Source organism: Nelumbo lutea, chromosome 5 (assembly GCF_056320005.1).
Source record: "Nelumbo lutea isolate HS-2025 chromosome 5, American lotus-T2T, whole genome shotgun sequence".
Lineage (NCBI taxonomy): Eukaryota > Viridiplantae > Streptophyta > Magnoliopsida > Proteales > Nelumbonaceae > Nelumbo > Nelumbo lutea.
In genome coordinates this window covers 50970378-50991761 of record NC_142688.1, presented here as the reverse complement: position 1 = coordinate 50991761, position 21384 = coordinate 50970378, and the positions used below count along the sequence as shown (strand labels likewise).

Here is a 21384-nt window from a genome sequence, read left to right as displayed (position 1 = left end):
CTTCTTCTATTCAAAAAAGTTGAGGTCATTAGAATGACCACAGAGACGTGACCCCTAACTGTAAGAATTTGGGATTGTTTATTTTGTCAATGTTTGGATGGTTGATAAAGAGAATTAGATGACATTTGAAGGGTATGTGTTTTTTCAAATGCTACTTAATGGCTAGTTAATGACCTAGCTAATGGTAGGTATTGGATTGTCACGTTTTCAAAGAGGATGTTTGGAATCGTGGTCGTTTTTCAAAAAAATGGTGCCATGTTGGATCCACATAGGTGTTTCAACAAATACTCATGTATCTCATTGTTTGGTTCAGCCGATTATTAAAAAGTTGGGCATGTCTCGAAAATCGGGATCCCACCGATGCATGAAACACCAAATTTGGCGTTTCATGCATTGGTGAACCGTTTCCCCCAACGGTTGAATGACATGTATCTTATGTGGTGCTTACCTGTCGTACATACATGAAAAATGGTAATGAAAAGCGGTGTTTACCAAATAGCATAATGTTGTTCACTGCCTATGTGGCAAGTGTTCTTTTTTGTGAAAAATGGGTCTTGGAAGCATGGGCGTTTTTTCTTGAAAACCGGTCCCAAAAGTGCCCATGCTTCCAAACACCATGAAAGTTTTGAGTACTGAATTATTGTGTTTTAAGGTTGGCCAAAGTGGCACTAGGCCCAAAGTGCAAGGTACTAATCGGGAATTTCCCCATATTCAAAATATGAGTTCACATTGATCCCCACAGGGCGTGCCCTAGGGTGCATCTCAACCATATATTAGAAATATCTCACAATGACAAATGTGAGATATTCCCAATGCACGCTGAGATGTACAAGTGGGGCGCTTGTGGGGCATGCCCAGCGCTGATAGTGATAAATATAGAGGAAGTTTTATAATCTTTATTATATATTAATGCAGAGATATGATTATGTGGCTCTCCCTATGTTCTTTTTTTATAATTTTTTTTTTCAAAAAATTTTGTAAAACTTCACTTGACACGTGAGATTAGGCATTTGTTTACTCTCCTTTTTCATGTCACATTTCCTGCGACGGTGGTTGCAAGACAAACCTGAGACCCTAGTGACTTTTTAACAGGCTAGGTTTTTAATCAAAACCTGATCATGGGTTTCAAAATTGGGGCGGACCAGATGGTCAGACCAGAAATACTAGGAATCAATTAGTTGATAGGTTCCGTTATACTCTAAAATCGTTATTTTGCCAAAAAATATTGATTTGGTTAGTAAACCGCTGATTCAGACATTTGAATCGTATGAACTATTCAATGATTTTGACCTTTTTTTTATTTTTTTAATTATTTTATTAGATAGGCCGTTCATTAAATTTGACCAATCACACCATTCGACCTGCAAACTAAACCCCTAACCGAATCATTGTCCATTCGATTTTAAAAACATTGTACCCGATTCATGTAATATTTTGTCTTTTTCACTAGGCTCAAAAATCACCGGGGGTGTCGGGTTTGTCCTACTTTATCTTTATCTTGGGCAAATTACTTGAACCTCCCTCTCGTTTCCAACAAGTACTTTAACCTTTCCGCTTTGATCGATTGACCCCTTCTAATAATTGACATTTTTAATTTGTAAAACCTATAGTTGACCTTAAGGCTGTGTTGGGTTTGAAAAAAAAGGGATATCCGTGGACTCTAATGATGTTTGGCTCTAGAACATTTTACAAGCGTTCCGCTTCACAAGTTGGTCCTTATTCATGAGTTATTTATTTATTTATTTATTTTTTTTTTTGAGAAACACAAGTGAAAAGGGATCGTTGGTCATGGTTGAACTGGTCTTGAGGGACACGTGGTTGCTCAGTCGTGGCCTGATCACCCCAACCACATTGGCATAGTTCGGCCAGTTTCGCAGTATACATTGGCTTCGCAACCTAGGTCGGGCTACGCTATTATTGTAGGCCCCCATCTCTTTTCAGCCACATCAGCTACATGTCATGTGGATAAGTACGACAGGGAGGAAGACAACTTCGTTGGGGAATATAACTCTATCCCAAAGATCTCGACGAATAATCTCATCCCAATAACCCTGAAAGCTTAACCCGACCATGACACGGGTTTTCAACTATAAAAATGTATTCCATGCTCAAATGCCGTTTTTTTTACCAATTCTGTTTAATTGCTGATGTGGCATACATGGGACATCAACAGAAACAGAATACTTGTGAAACACTCCAGTGCCAAACAACTACTAAAAATTTCTACCCATTCAACACCAAATCTGTTGGGGTTTGGGTTTGGATGTTAGAACTTGCATCCGATTAATAGTATGATCAGATGCAGATTTAAGACTAATCCAATCCGATTAAAATTCTCTCTCTCTTTCTCAATATATATATATATATATATATATATATATATATATGAAAGATACACGTCCCATGTGTGAGTACATATATTCACTTTCCATCTTCAGTGCCAATTAAAAAATTTCTCATAATTTTGTCTTGCGTTCTTTTATTAAAATTTCACGTGTGAGAGATACAAGTTCCATGACCAAGAGATACTAAGGCTGTGGTTGTAACCGATAATTTTAGATGTCTCCCACCCCTAGGGGAGGGCTTCTGGGGGCACAAGATTTTGGGAAAGGTGCGGAGTGAGCAAAAAACTGAAAAATTGAATCAATCGAAAAAATCGATCAAAACCGAATTGAAAATTCGGTTAATCAAACTGGTTCGGTTTTGTTTCAATGTTTTCAAAAAAATCAAAAGTTTCAGTTCAGTTTCTATTAATCATTTAAAAAATCCAACGGTTAATCGAACTGTTCGATATATATTTTTATATAATATTATATATATTATATTTTTTAAATCAAATAAAAACGTTCCAGTTGAGACTGAGAGCTGAGACAGGTTCGCCAGTCTGGCACCCACTGGCTGCCAGTCTCAGTCGTCTTAACAGACTAACACCCTCTCTCTCTCCTTTGTCTCTTTCTGAACTCTTTCTCTCTCTCTCGAATTCTCTGGTTCTGCCATTTAGCGCTCTGCCCTCCGACTGATTCACCAACCACCTCTGAGGCTCCGACACCGACGATCCGTAACACTGGAGGCTTGGCCTGCGGGTTAGAGGCTAATGCTTCTCGGTTACATTTTTTTTTTTTATTTTAAAGACATAAAAAAATCGAAAAACTGAACCGCAATTAACTGATCCATCGGTTAACCGGTTGTATCGGTTCAGTTGAATGTAAAAACCAAACTTATCGATTCAATCCAAAAAATTACCCCGCGGTTCGGTTAATCGAACCGTGAGCATCCCTGGTGCTAGTTACCGTCCCTCCTCACATTGGGCCAATGGGCCTCCCTATCTCGGAGGGGAACGATCTTGTTCTTGTAGGCCCGTTAGGCTCGCGGGCTTTACTGGGCTAAGCCCTCAGTGGCGACAGTGGAGGATTGCTCAGTTCAAGAGGAGAACTGATAGACGAATACTTCGGAAGTTGTGCCTTTAATGGTTGAAACCCGAGTGGAGATGGACGTTCAAGTGGCAAAATCTAAATCCTTTAGTCTTTCAAAGATTTGAAGTAGAAGCTGAGAAAACAAGAGAGAGTAGGGTGAATAGCGAGCGATAAAGAAAACTTTTACTGTTGAACCATGAGGGTGTTGAGATGAGCGCCTGCTACTTTGGCGCTCCACAGCTGCACAAAAAAGAGGAGCAGCTGCCATACAATATGGATCCGAAACATCTATCTCTCAAACAAGATGCAAGAGATAACTGGTAAATCTGGATGGGGCCGAAAATTTGGAGGTTATTTGACCTTCCAAGATATCTGTTCTTTTTCACATTTTGCTATTTTTATGATAGCCACATATATAGGTCTCTGCCCAGAGCCCGGATCTCCTGCCCACAAGTACCTTACCCATGTGCATGGAGAACATCTCATTCTCTGCTTGGTATTATGTAGGGGGAGATGTTCCCAATTCACGGGGGGGTAGGCGTGGGTAGAAGATATGGAGTCCTCTAGAGCCTGGATCTCCTTCCCACGAGAATCCTGTCCACATTTATCTTAGTCACACATGGAGAATATCTCATTCTTTGCATAGTATTATGCAGGGGTAGATGTTCCCAATTCATGGGGGGTGGTGTATTGTGGGTTCTCGTGGGCAAGAGATCTGGAGTCCTTTGAAGCCTGGATCTCCTGCCCACGAGAACCCTGTCCACGTTTATCTTACCCACACATGGAGAACATCTCATTTTCTACATAGTATTATGCAGGGGGAAATGTTCCTAGTTCATGGGGGGTGGTGTATTGTGGGCAGGCGTGGGCAGGGTTCTTGTGGGGAAGACCAAAGTTAAGGCCTTTCTAGATTGAGACAACTAAGAATCTAACCTCTGGTCATCCAATCTAGATTGGGTTAAAATGGATATCCATTGACCTGATAAGAGTTGAAACTTGGATCCAGAATAATTCAACAATATTGGTATCTCTATGCATAAAATCATTTTCAAATAAACAATCAAATAATTTTTTTATAGAAAATAAATAAATAGGTAATAATTTAAAATGAATGATTGTGTGTGAGAGTGTTGCATAGAGATAATCACAAAAAAAAAAAAAAAATCATCTCCCATCAACATGTGGTTTGTCACTTGGCCATTGAATATTCCAACATGTTGAGGATCAAACGAGGGCCTATGGCCATTCTACCATCATTTACATAGGTAGTGACAACGTTTTTGAACTGCTGTTGACCCAGACGGTCAGACCATTCAGCCTGGGAACCATCTAGGCAACCAGTTCCATTTTACCCCAAATCCAAAATCTAGTCAGAAACAATTGAAAAAAACAAACCATTGATCTGGGCAGTCGAACCGTTGACCTATTGACCCATTCAGTGGTTTTTGACCAATTTTTATTTCTTTAATTTTACTGTCAAAACAGGGCCATCCATTCGAACTGAACGATCGGACTATTGACCCAAAAACCGATGACCAAAACGGTTCCGTTTCTGGGTCATTTTTCAACCGTGCACCTCTCATTGGCACGCTACACTTAAGAGTTGTTCGTTACTTAAAATCGTCACCGAGGACTGGCATTCTTCTCCCCTCCAACTCTGACTTGCGATTGAGAGCATATACAGATTCAGATTGGGCCTCCTGCCCCACCACTCGTTGCTCCATCTCTTGTTACTGCATTTATCTTGACTACAGTACACCTATCTCTTGGAAAGCTAAGAAACAGAACAGTCCACTGTACCATGCTCCTCCGCTGAAGCCGAGTATTGCACCATGGCCTCCACAACATGCAAACTCACATGGTTACAATTCCTCTTGTTAGATTTGAATGTCTCCTCTCGTATTGCTGCAACAACAAGTCTACAATGCAAATTGCTGCCAATCCCGTTTACCATGAAGAGACCAAACACATCGAGCTGGATTGCGACCACATTACAGAAAAGATCCAATCTGGAGTCCTCAAAACTGTCTACATACCTTAGGAGCTCCAACTTGCTGACGTGTTCACCAAACTGTTAGGCTATGACCTATTACCGCTTCCATTTCCAAGTTGATGTACTCAATTCACAGTCCAATTTGATGGGGGTGTTAGAGAGAGCCATCTTGTGCATGGACTCTCATATATGCGCGTCATCTACCCAGGCACATCACTAGGTGCCGATCACAACTCCTCTCCTCTATCTTTTATCCTGAACTCATCATGTATATCACAACAACCTTCTCCTTTTCCTTATATATCTCTCTCTAACACTCTTATCCTCTTCCCGCTATTCGATACCATTCTACAGTAATTAATATGACTTAATAAAATTTTCTCAATAAAATTAATTTTATTAGCTTCAAAAAATTAATTTTATTAACAATATTTGTTTGCTGTAAATTAACAGAATTTTTTGGTTATTAAACTACCAATATATTAACATTAAACAAAATATTCAATTCACATATCTAATTTAAAATTGATGTTAACAGCTTGATATTCAATTTTTCTTTCACAATATTTATTCAGTTATTAATTTAATACTATTTATTTATTTTCATGAAGCATGTCAAGGCGGATTCATTAATACGGAGTGCTCAGAATACAATCTTGATGGATAAAATCAAGCACAAAGGTAGGATTCTTAGACCATTTGTGCATGTGAGATAAAACAAAGAGCACAATGGGCTAGTTTGTGCGCAGCTTAATTTGTTAGCTGATCTAGGAAATAAACAACTGAGCACCAGAGAAGGGATTCCAGGTTAGCTCGGCATTCAGTAATTACCTTTCGAAATTGCCATGGAGGATTATCATTTTTCGACGGAGTGTAGCAATACTCAAAAGGCCCCATTCGCTTTTCGGTAAGTTATTTATCCGGATAAATGCAATTATTTGGGTAAATTTTTCCTGGGAAATATTTATCCTGGTAAATGCATTTATCCATGTTCTTTTATTTCTCAAGTAAATAAGGCAATGACCATTTTAACCACAAAAATCCATTATCAAAAGAGGCATTTTTGTCCCATTCAAGTGTTGGCAACTTTCCCCCTAAGTGGGAAAATTATTTACCTACCTAGGAGATGGGGTATCACTTTCCTAGGTAAGTGATACTCAGGAAAATAAACTCTCCTTGGTCCCCACACAAAGCTGAAAAAAGAACATAGGATTCTTGGTCAATGGGAATCAGAATCCCATTGATTAACTTTCCCCCCTCTCCAAATCTAAAAAAAGAACGTTCCTAAAGAATCTTACTCCACTATAGTAGAATTAACTGAAATTCAGCTACAAATTTTAAACTAAAAAGAAGAACATTATATTAGCCTTTGTTTCTAAGGCTGAACAAGCAGGGACGCAACATGTTCAGGCAAACAACAGATTACCAATATGATCTCCAAGGACAACACCAGTGGAAGACTATTAGTTAGACATTTGTGGCTCCATCAATGTTTATTTTAACATGATTAGTAAAAGTGTATGCACGTTGCACGTGACAATATCAAATGATGATGATGATAATAGTTACGAACCAAATGACCTTATTGGTTGAACCATTAACCTATTTAACCATAAAAATGGACTATGATTAAGACATTAATTCATTTTTTTCTTTTGTTTTAGTCATTTATAATTTTACTAACAATAATTCTTATTTTTCAAACATATTTTTGTTTAATATGAAGAATATATAATATTAATGCATGTTCAATTTTTTCTATAAAGTTTATAAAAAAATCTCTATTTTTTATTTTATTTTTCTATAAACTTTATAAAAAAATCTATATTTTTATTTTTTAATATTTAATTTATGAGATAATAAAAGTTACTTATTTACCAAGAGGAAAAACAATTCCACTATATTGTTTGAATATTGGTTTTCAATATTGTGGTCTAATCAATTATATATATATCATTTATATATGATATATATGTTATTTATTATTTATTTATAAATATATTATTTATATTGCATTTTTGTAAACTTCATATTTGATGAAAATACATAGTTGAAAATTTTGTATCAAATTAAATCGGATCATATCAAATTCAAATATCCAACATCTTGATCGGATTTAGCTTCAAATCAATATTTATGAGATTTGTTTTTCTTTATTTCAACTATTATATTTTCTTTTCCTTTTAATAATTATTATCTTTTTTTTTTAAATTAAATTAGATCGTATCAAATTCAGATATCCAACATCTTGATCGGACTCAGATTCAAATCAATATTTATGAGATTCAATCAGATCTTCATATTGAATTGAATTCGAATATACTCTGATTCAAATCCGACCAAATCTAAATGCATCCCTACCAAACCACTTGCCTACAATGCCCTACCTAATTAAATCATTGAACCATTTGATATGGTTAGTGGGGTCATGTGTTAGACATTAATGCTCTTTATTTTTTATCCTAATTTTTATCCTATTTCAATCATTAATGAAAATAATTCTTATTAATCACACTTTTTTAATATGATGAATATATAATATTATAGAATGCACCCAAAATCATCTAAAAATTTCTATATTTTCTATAATTTTATGTATTTTGTATATATAATTGGGGTCAGGGCAGGGTGGGGACCTCAATCCCCATCCCGACCTCACCCCGCCAAAACAATCCCCATCCCTAGCCCCATTGGGGATGGGGAAAATTGTCATCCCTAAAAGTGTGTTCTAATAAATGACCCTAATAGAAACACATAGGGGTATACAATTGTTTAATATTTTCAACTTTCTAAATAATTAATAATTATTTAATATTTTATATACTACTTTTAATAAATTTTTTGTAATACAAAAATAACAATAATTAGTTTCAGTTAGTTTTATTTATCAAACTGATGAAACTGACCAACCCGATTAACTCGACTTGAGTTGGTTAGTTTTTTAGGTTGGCTTTGGTTCAAAAATTTTCCAATTCAACCAAGTTGGATTAGTTTCATTTTGGACATTTGTAAACCAACCAAAATTAAATGACTTAACCATGGATATATATTAGTATTTATATTTTAAATATAATTTTTAATATGGAAAGTGGGAATTTTCCCATATTTCTTAGTTTAAAATGTTTTATATCATAGATCTAATTTTAAAATTTATTTTTTAATAATTATACTATAATTTTTAAAATTAAATTAAAATTTTAAGTTTAAATATTTTGAACAGACTGACCAAACCAAAAAATTGACCCGAACCAATACAACTTGAGTTGGTCTATTTTCACAAAAGGTTAGTTGGTTTCAGCTGACCAACTCCCTAACCTAACTAGGTCAATTTGGTTGGCCAAATAGCCCATGATTGAACCCATCCAACTGATCAACACTCATAATTTCAGCTAAATTAATAGTCGTATCTCTAATAAATAATAACAATTTAATCTCCAATAATTATTGAAAATTTATAGAAAAAATACACAATTAATGAAAATACGTTGATAATGAAAAATAGAATAATTATAGAAATTACAAAAATACAATAAGTACTAAAAATATATTGACTTAGTCAATTAATAGTATAATCTCAAATAATAGTTTAATCTCTAATAAATATTAATCAATATGTTATAACAAAAATACAATAAGTACAATAAATTAAATTTAAAAATTTCAATAATAGTAATTTAATCTCCAATAGTTTTTGATAGTTTTTTGTTAAATAACAAAACAAAATAAATTTTTACATAATCATTGAAAATACATTTATCACAAAAGATAATAAATGTTAATTTTAGTATATATAAATATATAATAAATACAGATTAAGAGTTTAAAATTATTATTAATAAATATTAATTTTTTGAAAGATATTTTCTCAAATTATTACTTGATATAAGTGAAATTAATTATTTACAATATTATGTAAAAATATAAAATTGTTATTAATTTCAATATTATGTTATAATTACTTTTGTACTTTTTAGAATTTTATTAAATTTATTACATAATTTCTTTATTATAGCTATTTAAAATCTAGAAATGTTAAATATTTAGTTATTTAAATACTTTAATAAAATTTAAAATATTTAAATATTAAAATATTAATTATTTATTGAATTTATTATGCATAAAATCATAATTTATACTATTATTACATGATTTCATTATTATTTTTGTAATATACTAAATTATTATTAATTTTAATATTATGTTATAATTACTTTTCTTGTTTGAAGAAATTTTTTAAATTTATTACATAATTTCGTTATTTTAACTATTTATAATCTAGTTATGATAAATATTTATTATTTAAATTGATAGTCCATAAAAAAATAATTAAAATTTGTAATACATAATTTCGTGATATATTTTATAAAAATATAAAATTATTTTTTGTGGTTTTAAAATTATTTTAAAGTTATTATAATTTTGTTAGAATATTTAAGTAATTCTTAAAATTTTTAATCCAAAACTTTCTTTAGATAGATATAGATAAAGATTGGGGGAGAGGATAAATAGAAATTAGAGATAATTTTGGAGAAAGTGGGGGAGGTATTTTAGGAGTAATTTTAGGAGAAGAGATTATTTAGGTTAGTGGAAAAGTGCATCTCACTGGTTGTTTCAAAAATGACATGGAATAAAAAAATAAAAAAGTCTAGAAAAGAGAGAAAATTTCTTCATCGCTTTGTTTTACTATCTATCCATCTATCTATCTATCTATCTATCTATCTATCTATCTATCTATCTATCTATATATATATATATATATATATATATATATATATATATATATATATATATATATATATATAGAGGGAACCCATGCAATACACGAAAAAATTGAAAGATTTAATAATTTTATTTATTATAATTAATATTAAATTAATAATCAAAATTTGTTATTACTTAACTAAAAGTATTTAAAGTTATTATTAATATTTAAAATTTTAATAATTATTTTTTTCATTTAATGTTGATTTATAGAAAATAATTATTGTTAATTTAATATGAATAAATATTTTTTTAATAAATTTAGTTTTATTAATAATTTGTAGTAATTTTAATAATTGTTATTACTTTTATTATTTTAAAATGAAATTTTGATTAACTTTAAATAAATAAAAATAATTAGAAACGCAAGCATTTTTATTAATTTCACTAATAATTAACAATTATTACATAAGAATGACAATGGGGTGTGTTCAAGGCACAACATCCCATCCCTGTCCCTACCCCATAGTCAAGACGCTCTACTCCATCTCCGCCTTGTCCCCAATGTCAAGCGGGTTCAAGGCAAGGCAATCACTCCCCGATGTCAAGTGAGTTTAGGGGCAAGGCACCCCACTCCTCATCATCATTCATCAAGGATAGGGAATCCTTGAATTTTCCTGCCCCATCCCCAGTATTGGGCGAGTTCAAGTAGAAGGGTAAATCGGGTCGTGTTGGGTCAACACAACACGATCCATATGTGATCTGCACAAAGGTCATGCTTCCCTCCCTTGGGATATTTAAAATACAATAATTTCTAGAAATTATCATATTTTTAAAAATATTACTAATTTCTTGGCTAAAGCTAATTAAATGTAACTTTCTAGTAATTAAATATAACTTATTGGTAATTAAATTTAATTTTCTACTATTTATAGCTTAAATTATATTTATAGATGAAATTAAAATACATTATTTTTCATTATTATTCAGTATTTTAGCAATAAAATACAATTAATTTAATTTTTTAATTGCTTTTAGTATTTTAATTAAGATTTAGGTTTTTCAGAAATTTAAGATTTTTAATTAATGTCTTGGTGTTTTTTATTATTATTCAATAATTTTTGCATATGAGTATTTTCAATAATTTTCAGTATTTCCATCGTTTATTTTTGCATATTAGTCACTAAAAAATTAATTTGCATTTGCTTTCAATAAAAATAAATTAAATAACTAAATAAATACCATTGTTAATAAAAAACACAACTTCTTTTCAACATTTTTCAAAAATTTCTAGCTTGGGTGTTCTTTAGTAATTTTTGTTATTTTTAATAATAAAATAGTATGAATTATTTTTCAAAAATATTATTAATATGCAATACTTTTTTAATTATTTTTAGTATTTTAATTATGTTTAGTTTTTTTTCAATTTTTTTGAATTTTTAATTAATTGTTGGTATTTTAAAACTATCAGTTAATATTTTATTAGCATTTATTGAGGTCTTAACTCATAAATTATCTAATAATATTATTAAAACTATCGATTAATATTTTAATATTTAAATTTCTTATTTTTATTAGTGTTTGTTAAATTGGAATTTAAGTGGAATTGAAACACATTTTTAATATTCACTAAGCTTTGTTAATATTTATTTTTAGTGAAACTTGTGTGGATTTCTAAATTAATATTTCTTTGATTGTTTAACCTCAATCTATTTATATTATTTGATTTATATCATGATTTTCAAAACTAGAATGGACCAGAAAAACTGGGAACCGGTTAGGTGACCAATTCCGTTTTACCCCAAAACCATTATTTTGCCATAAACCGTTATTTAGATCTAGTCTAGTATAAAAATATTTACCATATATGCATATAACTTCCAAGTTGAGCTTATTAAGGATTGTTTAGCTTGGGCCCTATTCGATAAAGCCATTTTTGGAATCCAATAGTTTGATACCCAATTGGACTTTTGATCTGATTATCCCTCATAATGTGTGGGCATGGTGCATATCTTAGCTAGACCTAACTCAAAAGAAAATAGTTGCTTGAGTTTGCAAGTTTATAGATCTAATTAGGTTAGGTTAAGTTATAAACGATTGCTACTTTTTATCATTAATTATTAAAAAATTGTTAGTTGTTAAAATATTGTAATTATTAAATTACTGTATTTATTTAAAATACAATAATTTATGTAAATTATCATATTTTTAGATATATTGCTAATTTATTGGCTAAAATGTATTAATCAACAATAATTTCTGGTAATTAAATATAATTTTTTGGTAATTAAATGCAATTTTCTACTATTTATACCTTAAATTATAGTTATTGTTAATTATAGTTTAAAAATAATTATTGTTAATTATATTACTATTAATAATTAAAATACATTTTTTCATTATTTTTGCAATAAAAACAAATAATTTATTTTTTTTAATTATTTTTAGTATTTTAATTGAGCTTTAGGTTTTTAGAATTTTTGGATTTTTAATTAATTTTTGGTGTTTTTTCATTATTATTTAGTAATTTTTGCATATGAGTACTTTTCAATATTTTTTGTATTTTAATTTGCATTTCATTTTAGTAAAAATAAAATTAAATAACTTAACAAAATACCATAGTTAATAAAACTATAGTTAATTTTCAATATTTTTCTGTAATTTCTGGCTTGGGTGTTTTTTAATAATTTTTTTATATTTTTAATAATAAAATAATCTTAATTGTAATTTTTAATTATTTTCAGTAAATACCCTTATTAATATAAAATATTTTTAGTATTTTAATTATGTTTAGGTTCTTTTCAGAAATTTTCGGATTTTATGTTAATTGTTGGTATTTTAAAACTATCAATTAATACTTTTTATTAGCATGTATTAAGGTATCAACTCATAAGTTATCTACTAATATTATTAAAACTATCAATTATTATTTTTATATTTAAGTTTCTTATTTTTATTAGCATTTATTAAGTTGTATTTTTAAGTGGAATTGAAACATATTTTTAATATTTACTAAGTTTTGTTAATATTTATTTTTAATGAAACTTTAGTGGATTTTTAAATTAATAACTTTTTGATTGTTTAACCTCAATCTATTTATATTATTCGATTTATATCATGGTTTTCAAAATCAGATTGAATCAGAAAAATCAGAATAAAAAACAGTATTTTTTATTAGGCTATTATTTGATTTATATTACGCTATTAATACTCTTTCATAATTAATAATTAATCTATTCATCATTAATAAAAAACAATATTTTTTTATTAATTACGGCTAACTCGTAATTAATTACAATATTTAAATACGACTAACCCATGGATTCTAAATGGTTAACCCATGATCTACACGGTTCGGGTCTATATGATCGGAACCGGGTTCCGTAAACGGGTAGAATACGACCCGCTTACTTCATCTTCTCCGCCTACACGGTAAAATGGGTCCTGTGATGACCCGAAACATTTTTTATGACATTTTTTTTGTTTTCTTTTTCAGATTTCTTTCACTTGTAATAGGTTGGTTTGATTTTATTTGTAATTTTTGATATATTTTTTTACCAGAAAACATTAATGGTTGAAGAAATCGCACTTGTTTTTTTGTTGTTGTAACTTTAACTCTAGAGCCAACTAGAACCTTCTAGTTTTCACCAGAGAACCAACTTCTATTCTTGACCGAAAAACACACCTGAAGCAATACACCAAAAAAATAGGTTTTAGTTGGTATTCTAGATCGTTGGCACAATTTCATGACCGCCAGCATTGACTTAAACTGGCGGTCCGTCGGCAGTCTTTCTTTGCTGGTATAGCCACCCTCGGCAAAAATAAACCCCCACAATATCTGCATAAAACCGCCGGCGTAGGTGGCACTAACTTAGGCCACTGAATTGAAGCATTGCCAGCGGTTTGTCAAAATTGCTGGCTTATCCCTCCCTATGCCGGAAGTTATACACTGTCAAGCAAAAGTAAATAAATAAAATCTTTTTAAAAACCAGCATTGGAAACCACCGGTACAAATAAAAGTAGACCGTTGACTAAATTTGAAATTGCCATTTGTGCCGGTGTTTCTGAATCGCCGGCTTAAGTTTGGACCAAATTGGTCAGTTACTTAAGGCGGTGATCTGAACCGTCGGCCTAGGTTGTGCCCAAATTAGCCAGTAACTTAAGGCAGCAGTCTGAACCGCCGATTTAGGTTTTGCCAAAAATGGGCAATTACATGAGGTGGTGGTCTGAACCGTCGGTTTATATCATATCCGATTGCCACAGCCTTAATTATGGCTAAGCCGACAATTAGTTGACTGCCGGCTTAGAGCTATGCTCTTTTTTATATGGAAGCTTCCATATAAAATTTGTATTCTCTCTCTTTTTTTATTTTTTAAATAAAAAAATAAATTTGATATTTAAGACTTTTTTTTGGAAAAAATTAATGGGGGAAGATGCATTCAACCCCTTGCACCACAAAGATTGCAAAAAATATCATCCGAAATCCCAACAGGGTTAATCTCATGAGTACAACCTAAACCTCTATCTCTATATACGGTAAAATATCTCATTTCAATGTAAGAAATGATTAAGTAAAAACAATATGATAACAATATAATATACAATTAGAAGCCAAATTTCTTTGGTGGACGAAGTCCTGACATCGACACCCGTTGTTGTTGCCTCGCCCTCCTCTCCTTCTCCCTGGCTTTGGTTTCTCTCTCCACTTCTGCTTGTAATTTCCTCAAGTTTTCCATTTCTTCCATTACTGTCTTCTCTTCCTTTTGCTGCTTCTTGTGTTCCAGCATGATGTCTCTAACTCTTTCATTGAGAAAAACATGGGGCCTAAGTCAGCCAACCATTGTTCCCTCATGAGGAGCATCTTAGCAAGTGGTGGATCTAGTGGAAACTCAACCATCTTCCATCCAGGATCTGTCAAATTGCCAACATATTGTTCAGGGCACCCATGACCCATAGCTGATGCATGGAATTTAGGATATTATCCTGTGGAGGTGTGTCCATGAAATCAAAATCCAGTAACTTTCTACCTCAAAGGATTTAAGCAACAAAACTACATTGCCAAGATTAGTCCTCTGGATCTCTGGCAAAGGATTTGGAAGCATCTCATTTTGGTAGGCAATCTCTGTGTACAAACAATAGCAGGTACCTGGCCCTGTTCTTCCTGCACGACCAGCTCGTTGATCTGTAGCAGCACAACTAACCGAAAATACTTGGAGGGAATCCATACCCATTCTTGGACTGTAAACTTTCATCGTACCATAATCTGTATCAATGACGTATAAGATACCATCCAAAGTCAATGATGTCTCTGTAATATTGGTAGCCACGAGGCATTTTTGAGCCCCGTCTTCGCTTTTTGAAAGATTTTGGCTTGCAAATTAATCAGCTGGCAGTTGGGAGTAAATGGGTAGTATTGACAGTTTAGAGACACCCTTCTTGGTGCTAGAGGTAAGCTGCTCCATGCGTTGTGCAAGTGCATAATATGTTGCATCAATTTCATCTTGGTCAGTCAGAAAGAAGAGAATATCACCAGGTGGGCTTGTGATATGGACAGCTATGGCCTGCTTCATCTGTCATGTACTGTACAAATTAAAATGCCAGGGTTTAGCTGATTGGTTAAGCTATTCTATGGAACAAGAAAAACATCATCGTGGAACAATTTTGTCCCACAACAGGAATCAAAACTCTGAATGATAAACAATATTATGAAAAAAAAAGAAATCAGATCAGCTGATTACGTATATAATGGTATTTGGCCCAGTCACATCCTCAAACCGAATAGCACCAAACCGAAAAAAAAAAAGAAATCAGATCAGCTGATTACGTATATAATGATAACCAACTATATCACCTAGCTCAGTTTCCATCTCCTCATTCACAGCTGTGACATGTCTTGGTTGAGTGCAACCAACAATTCCAGTAAGAGCTCAAACCCAAAATGTTTGTGTACATGTTCCTTTTTCATAATTAATATAATTTTTATTAATGTAAATCAAACTGCCCCAAACAAGTAGCAACCCAATAATTACAATACCTTCTTGGCTTGCCCAATACTAGTTAGAATTCCATATATTACAGCAAAATTACAAAGCAAAATTACAAAGCAATTCCTAGCCCTGATTCTACCCATTCCAAGAAATGGTCATGGGGAGAGAATAAAAAAAAAAAGAGCTAAACAAAAACAATTCAATCTTCTAATGCTTTTCTCATTTCCTTTTTTTTTTGACCAATAACGAGAAATTTTCAATAACTCTCATTTCTTCTAGTAATTAATCCAAACGAATGAGATACATCAGACTGGTTGTATGACATCAATTAGATCATTCTGATTTTGTTCAAGTAGATGGTAGAATGAAATGATTGGGTCCTAATTAGGAAATTTGTACATCCAAAGAGCAAACCAAACTTCACATGTGCACCACATGCATTGGCATCTTAACATGTTACAATTTGATGTGAAACTAAATTGATTTCCACAAAGACTAAGTGCTAACCTATTCATCACGTATAGAATAAATTGGCAAGTATTGCCTCTGTTGGGATATGGACTTTGACTTTGCAAAACCACTAACTGCTTCTCCCTTCTCTTTCATGTGTTGTGCAAACTTCCCATCCTCCTCTTAAAGTCAACTTCACCCTCTTCCCCTATTAACATTGTATCATCATCAATCTGGTTTGAAAAATTAAAAAGCGACAGCTAAAGCACTAATAAATATAGTTGCAAAATGGTAAATAAAAATTTATAGATGTTATTCAAATGTGAAAGAAGCATGCATGCCTGTTCAGCTGTCTTTTCAACACCAAGGATATTGCCAAGTTTTGATCTTGCAAGCTCCCAAAACCGTTGGCAGGACTTGTTCATACTCTGTTTTTTCATGAATTTCTCAAACCAAAGAAGATCCTACGTGATATGATATCCATATCAGAAGTAGGATCTTTCAATGCCATTATAGGCTCTGCTTGCTTTGTGAAAACAACCCACCCATCCAAGAAGGGAGGTTTTGTGTCTGCAATAACATACCAGCACAGATAGAAATATTGTTTTAGGTTGGAAAGACTACCTATTCTATTTAAACATACTAGTTTCTTGGCCAATTCTGACTCTCTCTTTTGGAATGAAGGCTCATCCCAAAATAAAAATGAGGAACTATCACCATCAAATATTGTATTACGTTCTTCTCTATCGTAGTTAAATGAAAACCAAAAATAATAAAGGTTAGGACAATTGTGTAGATATTATGATTCGGCATCACTACCTTTTACATGTATTCTGTTTTACCAAGAATCAGGAATGCCATCTCCTGATTATGCACCATTAAAAAATCTGAAAAGCTGTTAGCTTTTTTCAGATTCCATTATTTTTCTGACTAGACTAGTAAAGAAAACTTTCATAAAATACATCAGTGTCAAGCATACATTAAATAAGTAAGTTAAACCTGCACAGTTAACCAAGTAGGGAATAGGAACCAGTTATATTGGTCATGCTTGTAAATATGCAATTAAGGTGAAAGGGGAAGGGGATAGGTACAAGGATTAGCCCGCCTAAGGGTTATATTATTGTAAATATATCCAAGTTTTGGATCATTAATAAATTCTGAAGTTAAGCAGATATGCCAACAGCAGCATTAGTATACTGCAAATGTACAAGTAGGATAGGAAGTTGGAGTCTGAGAAATTGGTTGACATAGAAAGTCCGGGCTACCACCCTCTTCAATTCTATCAAATCCACAAACTGCATTGGATGGAATATATTAAAAAGGGATAGAAGTTCTTCGGGACAATCCTGATTCAGTGACCCTTGGTATTTGTGTCTTTCCATGCTAACTCAATTACAACTGCAAAAAGTAAACAACTTTGGTTACACACATATATTTATTAAGAAAGATGCGACAAAGAAGACTGCCTTATTTTTATTGAAATTAAGTAGTTACGTATCATACGAATATAACAAGTACTACTTCACATGATATTCTCAAGCATTACATAATGAAGGTATGAGCTTAAACCTTTATTCTAAACCAAGAACTCCCTAATTTATCAATGCAAGTGTTAGTACACTAACTACTAACTAGACTAGTTAATCTTTAAAAAGTCAGTAGCAGGATACCATAATTATTAATTTAAGAATTTTAATTTTTGTATACCAGATAAAGTTCATTAATTCACAGACTTCATGATTAGCTAAATCACTTGTTGTACTGAAGTATATCCCATAGATGTAGAAGCTACAAAAATATCCATAGATCCATTATATGATGCTGAACTCAAGCATGAAAAAGAGGAGGGGGTTCAAGAAGAAAAATACTGATCTTCTGAAAGAGTACACATGAAAGGATATTGTCATTATATTGCAAATGCAAAAAGTTATTTGTTAAATGAACATAAGAAAGAAGCTATAGCTCCATCTTATACCCAAGTTTAGAGAGTTCTTACATCAATAACAACTCTGGCATACTGCAACACCTCCTCCTCATTTGGAGCTCCACTGTATTCTGCATAGTTTCCAAGCTCCGAAGCAGAACCTAAATCTCCAATGTAATTGGACAAAAAATATTGAAGAATTTTAGCATGCAAGTGGGAGAAAAATTGAAATTGTGGGATTTCAGCCATATGAAATATGAAACATTCCAGCATATGAAAGGTGGGAAATGGTATAAGGACCACTGCTTACCATGCACTTTTCAACCGGGCATTGGTAGATATATACCTAGGCAATCAAAGAAAATGAAGTAGCATTAGAAGGACAAGAAATGAGAAAACTTACAATATCAGCATATATAACACTTGCACCACCACCTGCTACCATTGTCCAGATTCGTCCTTTAGGGTTCAAAACAGTGAACTTCGTGCTTGCCTGCAATGTAACCCATGCATCAGTTCACAAATCTGCCTCTTATAACTTTTGAGACAAATTCTTTACTCTAAAATACACCCCATAATGAACTAATAGAATGTTAAAGTTCATGAAAGAATAACAATCAAGAATTAAAAAAAACATAAACATGAGAGAATTAACAAAGCTTTTTGTAGGACTCGGGACTCTGCCAAAAGGTAGTAGGAACTCAATGTTGCCCCACCTGCAAAGTATAGCACAACTTTATATGACCAATACACCTTTTATGAACTCTCCAATTTTGTCTTGAACCTAAGCCAAGTAAAATATGTAAGTATACCTTAAGTGTGGAAGACAGTAATATCCTCAAAAACAAAGCCAACTAGAATACATTGTACATGAAAACTGTTGAAGACTCAAACAGAGAAATAGCTTCTTCAGTGATCAAGGGCGAATACTTTGTACATAAAAAAACTCTCTCACACTATGCAGTAAACTTGGACCACCCATTATCTATCCCAAAATCTTTTACCATCCATTGCATGGTTTGAATTAGAAGGGCACCAAAAATCACAAACTCCAGCAAACTTAAATTAGTACTTAAAGTCTTTAGATAGATATTTTCTTTTATTTCTTTCTAGATCCTAAAGTGTTGGTGTACTAAACTGAAAATGATTATTCATCATGTACTGCAGGCATCACTGGCCCTTGGTTGAACAATGGCGTACAAGCAGGCCACATATGCACAGGATGGCATAGTAAAAAGATAAACTTAATGCCTAAAAAAAGATCACAAATCTCATGATAAGAATAGGCAAAGAAATTCCAGGTAATGCAATATCCATGTTTAATGATGTATCATTTGAAAACAGTGAAAACAACATGATTGAAAGTACCTCCAAAGGTAGTGTAGCAATCAGTGGGGCACATGCCTCTGATGTCATAGGCTTCTCTAAAAGAAAAATTCATTGCCCAATGATGGTCCTGAAGATCTTCTGTAAGAGTACACATGAACAAATACTAATCAGTAGAAAAAATTAAGATATTTTAACCTTATTCTCAATTTTGATCAATAACTATGACCTAAAACCAAATTCTTATAAACATAATACAACTAATAGATATGATCCAATGATGGTCCTAAAGATATTCTGTAAGAGTAAACATGAACAAATACTAATCAGTAGAAAAAAAAAAAGATATTTTAACCTTATTCTCAAATTTGATCAATAGCTATGATCTAAAAACTAATTCTTATAAACATAATACAACTTACAGGTATGATCCTCTCCTTCAACCTAGGTTGTTACATTGCAGTAATTGAAGTGATCCCATTGCTGAAACTTAGACACAATTTTCTATGATAACAACAATAAGCAACCTCAGCTTTAAATAAACTCATCTTCATAAAGCTTTAAATAAACTTTAAGAAAAATCTAACAGTCCAAGTTCACATTACAATTAAGTTTGATTTGAGTTCAGTGCAAAAAAATATACTATTAGTCAAACAAATGTATTACATACCTCCAGTAAAGAGATTCTTTGACTTCAATACCTTGGGTGGTTGGTGGGCTAACAGCCGAAAGAGCACCGTTACTATCAAAAGCAGGGTAATCTGATGCACTCTTTTCAAGGGTTCGAAGAATATCTGAAACTTCACCAGTTTTCAGGGGATAAAAGAATTGTAGAGTTCCCTACTTTCCTTCCGGTTCGTAATTGGTTTAGGAGAAATTGTAGAGTTCCCCTCCACTGTGGCATCTTCGTCGTCCCTACTCGGATCTTGATGCTATCGCCCCTCTAAATTCTCTTCGGAATTAAGAAAGGAAACCTCAGCTAAATCATCAAATATAAACTTCAGTTTCTTTTTGTTGGCTTCTACAGACAAAAGTTCTTGGAGCCGCTAACCATTCCCATCTCTATCAAAATCAACCTGTCTATTCATGCCTTTCATCAAATCGACCTCTCTGAAACGGTCGAGTATTCAAATTGACCTCCTTGTTCGTGGCTTCATAGTTCTCTGAATCGGTATTGGAAGATAAATAATAAGCTCGGTGAAGAGATCTTTGAATCGGTGGAAAGTATTCACAATGAAGGAGACACAGTAGTACTTTGAATCGGTGAAGAGAGAAGAATAGGCTCGAAGAAGATAATGGAGATTTAAGGATTTAGTTCTCTAAATCAGTGGAGGAAAAAAAGATGTATATACTCAAAGAAGGAAGAAGATATACCATCGAGGTTCACGGAAACCAAGATATTCCAGCAAGGGATTCGTCATTCGGTATTAACGAAAACGACTCCCTTTCTTGCGCAACTAAACTGTTTTGGCGGGACCCCTAAAATTTTATCATCTATTTATTTATTTATTTATTTATTTTATTTGCAAATAACAACCATCGGGACAAATGGTGCGGTATGTGACCTGTATTACTTAAAACTTGACCGCC

General features: G+C 32.5%; 1 protein-coding gene and 1 pseudogene across 10 annotated transcripts; both read right to left on the bottom strand.

Moving 5' to 3' along the window:
* Nucleotides 1-14578: 14578 nt before the first annotated feature.
* Nucleotides 14579-17340, bottom strand: LOC148852344 (pre-mRNA-splicing factor ATP-dependent RNA helicase DEAH7 pseudogene; annotated as a pseudogene). The gene is made up of 3 exons (XR_016099431.1): nt 16886-17340; nt 16605-16777; nt 14579-15680 (listed from the first exon to the last, which is right to left on the bottom strand). The product of XR_016099431.1 is annotated as a pre-mRNA-splicing factor ATP-dependent RNA helicase DEAH7 pseudogene (transcript).
* Nucleotides 17341-17475: 135 nt separating this feature from the next.
* Nucleotides 17476-21286, bottom strand: LOC148852343 (ATP-citrate synthase subunit alpha chain protein 1-like). 9 transcript variants are annotated; one of them, XR_016098628.1, is made up of 8 exons: nt 20465-21203; nt 20217-20298; nt 19837-19935; nt 19185-19252; nt 18904-18961; nt 18779-18814; nt 18541-18629; nt 17561-17942 (listed from the first exon to the last, which is right to left on the bottom strand). XR_016098628.1 is itself a non-coding variant. In XM_088942422.1 (7 exons), the coding sequence occupies exons 3-7, from the start codon at nt 19907-19909 to the stop codon at nt 17933-17935; spliced, it is 330 nt and encodes a 109-aa protein (XP_088798548.1). In that variant the 5' UTR covers nt 19910-19935; nt 20217-20298; nt 20465-21203; the 3' UTR covers nt 17476-17932. The 9 variants fall into 9 exon arrangements, 4 of the variants coding, with proteins under 4 accessions (XP_088798548.1, XP_088798549.1, XP_088798550.1 ...); XM_088942422.1 differs by lacking the exon at nt 18779-18814 and having other exon boundaries at nt 17476-17942; nt 18872-18961; XM_088942423.1 differs by lacking the exon at nt 18779-18814 and having other exon boundaries at nt 17476-17942; nt 18872-18961; nt 20217-20277; nt 20465-21112.
* Between the last annotated feature and the right edge of the window lie 98 nt (nt 21287-21384).